The 9,422-nt window shown below is 46.2% G+C and overlaps 1 protein-coding gene across 1 annotated transcript; it reads left to right on the forward strand.

Moving 5' to 3' along the window:
* Positions 1 to 1,286: 1,286 nt before the first annotated feature.
* On the forward strand, positions 1,287 to 9,266 carry EPB42 (erythrocyte membrane protein band 4.2). The gene is made up of 13 exons (XM_010396977.4): positions 1,287 to 1,456; positions 2,066 to 2,251; positions 2,934 to 3,164; positions 3,702 to 3,820; positions 4,520 to 4,642; positions 5,009 to 5,183; positions 5,546 to 5,684; positions 6,061 to 6,164; positions 6,477 to 6,719; positions 7,554 to 7,874; positions 8,322 to 8,482; positions 8,723 to 8,856; positions 9,000 to 9,266. Exons 1-13 carry the CDS (start codon positions 1,447 to 1,449, stop codon positions 9,148 to 9,150), a joined length of 2,097 nt encoding a protein of 698 aa, XP_010395279.3. The 5' UTR covers positions 1,287 to 1,446; the 3' UTR covers positions 9,151 to 9,266.
* Positions 9,267 to 9,422: the final 156 nt, after the last annotated feature.

Below are 9,422 nucleotides of genomic sequence, written 5' to 3' on the forward strand. Positions count from 1 at the left end.
GAACACTGATCATGCAAGGAAAGTCAGAAGTTTGAGCACAATCAGTTTACAATCTGCATAGGTTGAAAGAGCACAAATCAGCAGTCACAAACTGTGTTTGGCTTGTTATGTAAGAAACAAGTTCAAGACATATACAAAAATAACATATAATTAACACCGAAAAATGTATGCTGACAGTAAGCACAGAATTTTTTGGAAGATTTCCTCGATGTTCTTATTCTTAGTGTCCCCAATTTCTGCAAATCTGGTGACCTCCAGGCTTCCTAATAAAAGTCAGAGCAGTCAAAGCTCACGAAAGGCAGGACTGTGCCCTTGCCACAAAGAAGGGAATGATATCCTGGGGTGCCTTAGGTAAAGAACTGCCAGCAGGTCAAGGGAGGTGATTCCTGCCTTTATGCAGCACTGGTGAGGCCACACTGCTGTGCCCAGAGCTGGGCTCAGCACTACAAGAGATGAGCAGCAGCTCTTGGTGACCCTGCTTGAGCAGGAGCTTGGACAAGATGACCTCTGAGGTACCTTCCAACCTCAACGACTCTGAAATTATTCTGTGAAAGTGAATTTATGCAATTAAGGCTATGCTGTAAAAACCTGAAACTTGAGAGAGTTTGTATTTAGCTTAAATGATGCATAAAAGCAAACAATTGTGAAGTTTAATATGGAAATACTAAGAAAAACACCGAACTCACAGGACTATAATTATGTGATCAACTTCTCAAATTATTCTTGAGTTTGTGGGAGATCATAGGTTTCTGCAAAACTATTGATGACTCACTCCACAGTGAAAGCTGTTCATTTCTGATATCTTATTTCCTGACTTTTGACCAATTATCATCAATCCAGTGACGCTCTTTTTATATTACAGCAACCTTAAGAATGTATTTAGTCCAAGTCTCCAGCACAACATTTTTAAATAATCTGCACTAGGCTACACAAATCTAGCTGTTTCTTTTAACACATTTTCTTATTTTGAAGTGGTTTCACTTTTCTGAATTAGGCACAAGAGCAATATTTTTTTAACTCCTTGAAGGGTTTAGGATCTAAGTAGCTTGGGGTCAATGCTGGAGAGCAGCTCTCCAACACTTACATTTGAAGTGCATTCTGTGCATTGTTTAGAGCCATATTAAGATTTACATTTCCTGCTCTGGGGTCCCCAGTGCACAGCTTCTTGAAGGAATTGTCACTGGCTGTCTCTAAATGCTTCGCATCCCGCTGTGTAATTTCACCTCGTCTTGTAGCGTGTCTTCAGTGTGGCCTGAGAGATAAAAGGGTCCTCAACATCTGCACACCAGATAAGCTGGAGAGGTGGCAACACCATGTCCCACCCTGTACAAAGAAATCAAGCAAACAACTTTGCAAGAGTACAGTTTTTAGGACAGCTGGAGGAAAGAACCACTGCCCAGCAGAGCAAGCAGAAGCTGAAGACTTTCATGATACCCAGAACCAGCCATGGGCCAAGGTAAGCAAAAATCACTTTTGTTAGTTCCGAGCATTTGCCAGCTGTGTGCCAGGAAGAAACATCTGTTCTTGCTCCAAGACAGTGCTCATGAGGCCTGTGAAGAGCTGAGCTTACAGGGCAGGAGTCAAGTGCTCTAAAGGTTTAAGGAGCTCAGTTTGCACAGCAGACTGCACAAAAAGGCACAGCAATCCAAAGCTGGTGTGGATGTCTGAGAGGAGTGTGAGAAGTAGCGAGAAGCAGCTAAGGCAGACAGGTGAGATTTGGAAGCAAAGGTAAGTGAATCCTCAGCATAGGGAATGGGGGGGGCAGGAGGAATTAAGCCAGACTACACAACTGAAACAGAGAGATGACCAAGTGTTTGAGCCCCTGGAGCAGGGCACCAGTGCACCAGATGATGTCAGGGGTAAGCAAAGGGAGCTCAACACCAGCAGAACAAAGCTCAGAGTGAGGGCCCCTACCATTACTGGATAGAAAGGCTCAAAGACAAGGGGAGAATGTCTGAGTGGAGAAACACTTGATCAGCTGTTCCTGTGTCCCAAAATGTGGCTCAGAGCCCGACGGCAGGCAGCTCATAGCCCCAAACTCATTCTGTATCTTCTCACACTACAGGTCTGAGCAAGAAAAAATGTGATTTCATGATCCCAGAGAACAACAAAAACCACCACACAGAAGAAATCAGCACTGAAAGGCTCATAGTGAGGCGGGGACAGCCATTCACCATCACTGTGAGCTTCTCAGCTCCAGTACACAACTATCTGCAGCAGATGAAGAGGACCTTCCTCATCGTACAGACAGGTAATGCCATTACCAAACCTACCAGAGCTCTGCTCCTCCCCCCACCTGAAGAACAGAGCTGGGGGCAAAAGCCATCTCCAGAGCTGGGCAGGGGTGCCCAAATTTAGATGTGAGGCCAGTGGACTGTTTATCTAAGGCAAAGTAAAGTCTCGTGCTGCTGCAGGGTCACAACCAGATAGATCCCTTCCAGAAGAGACACTGCAGCACAATAACCAGTACAGGTTCACTATTCCATGATTTGCAAGTACTCACAGGATCTCTCCTGGGTTAGGAATGTTAAAACTTAGCTGGCCTGCTACAGATTTTTCTGTTACAAAGTGTTTTCTAGTGAGACCCCTGAGAAGGGCAGCAGCTTTCAGCCCCAGCTTATTTTACCATATTGTGAGCACTTGGCTGTGACTTTAGTTGCAGGACACTAAATTCCAGGAACAGCAGGTCTGCACCATTCTAACCATTCCTGCTTTCTACAAATCTGAGGAAAGCACATCTCACTTTCAAACATGGAAGCCTGAGTGCAATACTGACCTTAGGAAGGTTTAGTAGGCATTAAGCTGCTAAAGGGTCAAGACCCTCTCACAAGGACAGCTATGGCTCCAGAGATAGACGAGATCCCTGCAGTCTGCACATGTGAGAAATAAACACAATGTTTGGAATAAACACAACCAAATTTCTTTGGCTGCAGGATCACATCGTTACAAAGCAGATGAAATCCAGACTGAATTTCCCATCTCCAGCCTGGGAGACCAGAAGCAGTGGAGTGCAGCAGTGGAGGAACAGGACCCGAATTTCTGGACCCTGTGTGTGAACACACCTGCCAATGCCCCCATTGGCCAGTACAGCCTGCTTTTACGTGCCTCCAAATCCTCCCATTTCCTGGGCAACTTCACCCTTCTCTTTAATCCCTGGTGCCGAGGTAGGTGGTCAGAAAAAGAAAGGGAGGCTGGGATCAGTCATTTCACAAAAAAAACTTCGGAGCTCTGGCACTGCCTCCATGGAGGGAGGCTGGGGCTGACTCACCCAGAGCTCCCTGCCACTCCTGCCCTGCTCCTCACAGCACCTCAGGAGAGGTAGGGGCTCATAAAGCTCAAAGTTTCCTGCCTCAGCACTTCTGTCCCTTCCCTGGAGTACTCCACTGCCAGAGCCCTGTCCTTCTGCTAAGGGAAAAATGTTTGATGAAGTGTTTCCTATAACAGAGGTTTTTAGTATTAGAGAAGTTACACGCCAGGAGAGTAGAAGAGCCAGCTAGTGCAACAGCCTAGATCTGGAGGACCTTTTTTGAAAAAGGAAACAGAGATGACAATGAAATTCTTCTTTCTTATCTGTGGTATTTTTCAGGGCAGAATGCCAGGGACTGCCAAAATGCAGTGGAATCTGCTAATGTAAGACAGATGCAAGTGCATCTGAGACCAGGAATGCTTTCTTCCTGATGCTTTTTTTTCCACTATTCTAGATGATGAGGTGTTCTTGGCTAATGAGGCACAGCGGCAGGAGTACATTTTAAACCAAGATGGCATCATCTACCAGGGGACTGAAAATACAGTCCTAGCCCAACCCTGGGACTTCAGTCAGGTAAGCAAGAGGTCCAATATGTCTGTGCTCTCTTCAGCCACCAGCAGAGGAAGGGTGCATTTATCTTGTGTGTACAGGATGCTCTGATGAAAGAGTTTTGTCCATCTCCATGTTCTCTGCACCCACTACCTTTGTCTAAGACTGTGCAGGAGAACAGGGACCTGTGTTTGAAGTCCCATAACCCACTACATGTAATTTTAGCTTCCTTCTCAGGCTGTCCTCTATAAAGAAATTCATTGATCTGTATCTGAGCTTTGTGTGCCTTCCTTTCATCAACAGGTATAAAAGCATTTAGCAGAGCTCAATAGTATTGTCTCTATATAACAGGTAAAGTGAGAACAAATAGATATTTCTGTTTGTCCAAGGCCATCTGCCACAGCCAATGATTAGAATGGGATTCTATTCAACTTTAGTGCCAGCAGATCATAAAAGTACCTCTGTGCCAACCTAGAGAGTGCTCCAGAAAAGCATCAGTTTCCCTCAGTCAGGGGACACAGTATCATGCTGATGCATTTCCCAGCTTCAATAAAGCTGGAGGTCTGTCCTCAGCTCCCCTTCCTAATCTCTCCTTCACAGCCCACTTACCTAAAACTACCAGCAGAAAGGGAGAAAAAATCTGCACAGTCACAAACCTTTGTAGGGACTCAAGAGAACAGAAGCTCATGGAGAATTTCCTGAAATTACATGTTCTTGTTTCAGTTTGAGGAGGATATGGTTGACATCTGCTTCATACTGCTGGCTCTAGGGGAACACTTTCAAAGAAAAAAGGATCCTGCCCAGCGCAAGAGCCCCGTCCATGTCTGCCGAGCAGTTGCTGCCATGGTAAGGAAGGCAGAGAGCAGCCCTGACCCAAGCAGGGGGCACCTTCTCAACCCCAAGTCAGGCCAAACCACTGACCAAAGAGGAAGCCTGTTCCAAACAACACCTCCTGCCCATCTCCAGCCTGTCCTGAAACTCCCTCAGCAGAGTAGTGCTGCAGGAGGTTCTTAGCAGTGAAAATGCACTTACTGAATAAATCCCAGAGGAGACTGCTGCACCTGTTCTGCTCAGCCATGACCTTCATGCTTTGCACAAAAAAAGTCCTCTTGGTTTCCTCTGCTTTGGGAGTAGCTTCCACAAACAGGATCAGGTGGACCTACCAAAGAGAGGGAATTCCTGAATACATCTTTCTCATCTCCTTCTCTGCAGCTGAACTGCAATGAGTTTAGATGCCTGACAGAATGTGAGCCTGGGCAACACTCTAATGGGATACCCCCTTCCACATGGCTGGGAAGCAGCCCCATCCTCCGGCAGTGGATTGCATCAAAATTCCAGCCTGTCTGCTATGGGCAGTGCTGGGTGTTTGCTGCAGTCCTGTGTTCAGGTACAGTGCTGTTTCAAAGACTTTTGTGTTGAGCAAAAGAGGACCTCTAGCATATGCCCAAATGCCTGGATTAACACAGATCCCAGTAACATAACCTTTAATGTTTAGGTGAGAGGCAAATCCTTAGTTTCCTCATCAACACTCAGCATCACTGCCTTTGAGATAGGAGTATCAGTACCTCCATTCACTGAACGCATCTATGAGATCCTATTTCCTGAGGGAGCAACGCCTCTTGCAAAGTCCAAACAGCAGGCCTGGTGCCATTCCTAACAGGCCTAGCACCAGAAGAGGCTCTACATCTATCAGCCAAGGCACCCTTAAGGAGGATGCACAACTGATTCACAGCTCTTTCTTCTGCACAGTTCTGAGGTGCTTGGGAATTCCTACCAGGGTGGTCACTGGCTTTACGTGGGCTCACAACACCAAGAGCAGCCTGAGTGTGGATGAGTATTATGATGAAGATGGGACACTGCTTACACAGGACAATACTGCTCATGTCTGGTAAGAAGAACACATGGCAGAATTTGAGACAATACTTGGATGTGGGAAGTGAAACACGGGGGACAGGAAAGAGGTAAAACAGCTAAAGTGAGGTGATAGGAGACAGCTCAGCTGAAATCCTGGTCTACAAGGCCTGTTCTTGATAAACTGCTGCAACCCAAACTCAAGAGTGCCCTCTTTCTAGGGCCTACAAAGGAAGAATGATAGCCCAGCCCAGCTGGAGAAACTCCACTTGTTTCTCCATACAGACCTCTGCTCTTCTCAATGTGCACTGACCTCTTTCAAAGGAGCATTAACTGGCTGTGGTTTGGCAAAAGCTTTACTGTACGTCAGGGCTCAGTCCCTTGGTATAAGCTCATGCTGTTGTCTCTTGCAGGACCTTCCATGTTTGGAATGAATGCTGGATGGCTCGGACAGACTTGCTACCAGAGTACAGTGGGTGGCAGGCACTGGATGCCACCTGCCAGGAAAAAAGCAAAGGTAAGGTATCAGAGATGGGCTTGAGCAAGAGCAGGGAGAAGTGAAGCAGGGGGCGAGTAAAGTAGTTCAATACTCCTCCTTTTCCCATCTTCCAATGGACAGGAAAGGACAGCAACTCACTCACCCTGTTGACTTTTGGCACAAAATCTTTATTTATCTGTTTGGTTTGTGCAGCTTGTATAGCTCTAAGAGCTCTATCACTGCTTCCTAATGTCCTCCTAAACTAGATACTTCACCAGTATGGGTCTAAACTAGGGACTGGTTTAGTAGGGAAAGCACCTGAATCTTAACTGAGCCACATTTTCTCTTCAGGTCCATCCTTCTGTGGGCCAGCCCCTGTTCATGCCATCAAGGAAGGGGACACACAAGTTGATTATGATGTCTGCTACTTCTTTGCTGCCATCAATGCCAAGTGTCAGGTCTGGATACACAAAGCAGATGACACCCTCAAGCCAGCTTTTGGCGGCACAAAATACACCGGTAACAACATCAGCACCAAGAGTGTGGGCAGTGAACGCTGTGAGGACATCACACAGAACTACAAGTACCCTGAAGGTATGGGGCAGGCACGGGGCTGAGCACATTCCTTGCCACTGTTACAAGTGAGGAGTAAAAGACTAGAGCAGAGCCAAACCACAGCACCGGGGTCATCCACTTGTCACTGCTTCCCCTTCTTCAGTGGCACAAGAACACATAATTCTCCTGCCTAAAAAGCCAAAGCAGAGGTCATCACCCAAACTTCATTCTGCTTAATGGCATTAAGGTCTCCGGAAGGCCAGGTGTTTCTCCACCAGGCACTTTCATGTCTGGAAAATCTTTTCTGATTTCTGTTCTCTCTGCACGGTCCATCTGCCTCCCATTACCTCTGTAATATAGATAGATATATTTCAGACTCCAGCTTTCTGAAAACAACCATTGTGCTCTCAGATACTGCTTAAATCTCTCCCTCGACAAGTAGCTCCCCTTTTCAGAATCTGAGTGCTGTTTCCCTGGCCCAACCCTACCACCCCATCTTAACCTGTGGCTTGTTGGCTCCATGGCTGCAGGAGATAACTGCAACTTCTCTGCACACAGGAACATGGAATTGTGCCTTAGCTACAGCAACAAAAAGCAGCTGCCTCCTCTACTCTGAGAGATGTTAGCACCAAGGTGTTTTAAAAACTATGACAACTATTCCCACGTAGAATCTGTCAGGTACATCCAATGCATACCCTGTCAGCTGAAGCTGTCAAACTGATCCAGCCAGAAGCACAAATGGGTATCTCTCTATGCTCTTAGAAACAGTTATCTCCAGTACTACCAGGAGAAATCAACGCCATTCTCCTGCTGCTTCTCACTAGTAAACAGGAGAGAATACTAAAGTAGGTGCTTCGTTTATTTTTGTGACAGGTTCTCTCCAGGAAAAAAAAGTACTTGACAAAGCCTACAGAAATATGAAGGAACTTGACACAACCACCAGCAGCATCACCACACAGTTTATCTCCATTCCTACTGCTCTTGAAGAGCCAGTTAACCTTTTCATCCACCTCCAGTCAAATAGTTCTTTGCAACTGGGACAAGACATTACACTTTCCATTGAAGTGTTTAACCACAGTGGTGGTGAAAAGGCTACTCACCTGGTAGTTGGGATCCAGGCTCTGCATTATAATGGTGTGCCCATTGCCCAGCTTTGGAAGGAAGAGTTTCATTTTAACCTCCAAAGTAATTCAGGTAAGGACTCTGCTGGGTGCATGGCTAGAAAAGTCCTCTAGTGCTCTCATTTCAGAAAAAGGCTCTTAGCCATTGGTTTACAAAAGGTTGGCTGAATAGTTGGTTCTAGGTGATTTCCCAGAGAGATTGTGGAGTCTCCCTAATTGGGGATATTCCAGAACCAACTGGTCACAATCCTGTGCCATGTGCCCTGGGATGACCCTACTTGGGCAGGGAGGTTGGACCAGATGGTCCACTATTCTCCATTCCAACCTCACCCATTCTGTGAAATGAAACACTTTGGCAACATCACCTTAGAGATTTTCAATCTGCAAATCCACTTGGGGTCGCTTAAGCATTTAAATGCCGCAGCTTTTAGTACAATTTTGGGCACTGAACACTCCTAGGTGTCATGCAGGAAAAGACCAGACTGCACTCATCATCTGTTATTTCACCACTCTATTCCAGTCAACAACCTGCAGGTCTCTGTGCCTTACACATGGTTTGGAAAAGAGCTGGGAGAGAACCATCTGCTCAGGCTGACTGCTGTGCTGAGAGATGAGGATTCCTTCTACATGTACCTGGCACAGGAAGACATCAGCATTTGTGATTCCCCTCTCACCATTGAGGTAAGATTGGGCTGTCATTCTGCCACTGCAGTAGGGAGAAAACAGCTTTCATAGACATAAGCAGCAAAACAATTCTGCTGGGTTCAGGGGCTCTCTGAGAAACCAGAGCAGAAGAAATTAAGCTGGACTTTGCCTCTTCGGGCAAATGGTAGCTCAGGCACCGAAAAATTATACATCTCCTTTTAATCATAGAAGAATATCTTTTCTTCTCAGTTTCAGCTCATTTCCTTCTTTCAACAGTTCCCAGAAAACATGGTACAGTATGAGCCAAGCACAGCAAAGATCAGCCTCCAGAACCCCCTCATGGAACCCCTGGAGCAGTGTGTGATAGCAGTCACAGGGCAGGGGCTCATTTACAGACAAAGGAATTACAAGTAAGTGCAAACTGACTGATCCAAGAACTGGTTTTTTCTTTCTTTTTGGCACCACATTCCTGTCTAGCAAATGCATATCCTAGACCCAGGAAACTAAAAGCAAAAGAGGTGTGATTCCTGTATAATTCCTTCTTTCCTTTCAGGCTGGGCTCTGTGCAAGCTAAAAGCACTCAAGAGCTGCAGATCCCATTCACCCCCACCCGAGCAGGGCCCAGAAGACTCACTGCATGTCTTACCTGCCTCCAGCTCCAGAACCTGAAGAGCTACAGAACTACCAACATTGCTGCTGCCTGAAGCCCAACTCAGAACAGGTCCTGCAGTTCTGCTTACAAAAGAGTGGTCATGATCTGTGCCCTGATCTTAGACAAGCATAGATGTTAACAGTTTAATAAAAGTTATATTTAAAACCATGTCTGATTTTGATTATTTGCACAAACTCAACTCTCTCCCATCTGCCACTATGTCCACTCTCCAGTTTTAGAAGTTGAACCTCACTGTGACAAAGATGGACTGAATGCTCCAGCAGATGTTGCATTTCTCACCACATTTGTGCTGAGCCCACCAGC

Source organism: Corvus cornix, chromosome 20 (assembly GCF_000738735.6).
Source record: "Corvus cornix cornix isolate S_Up_H32 chromosome 20, ASM73873v5, whole genome shotgun sequence".
Taxonomy (NCBI): Eukaryota; Metazoa; Chordata; class Aves; order Passeriformes; family Corvidae; genus Corvus; species Corvus cornix.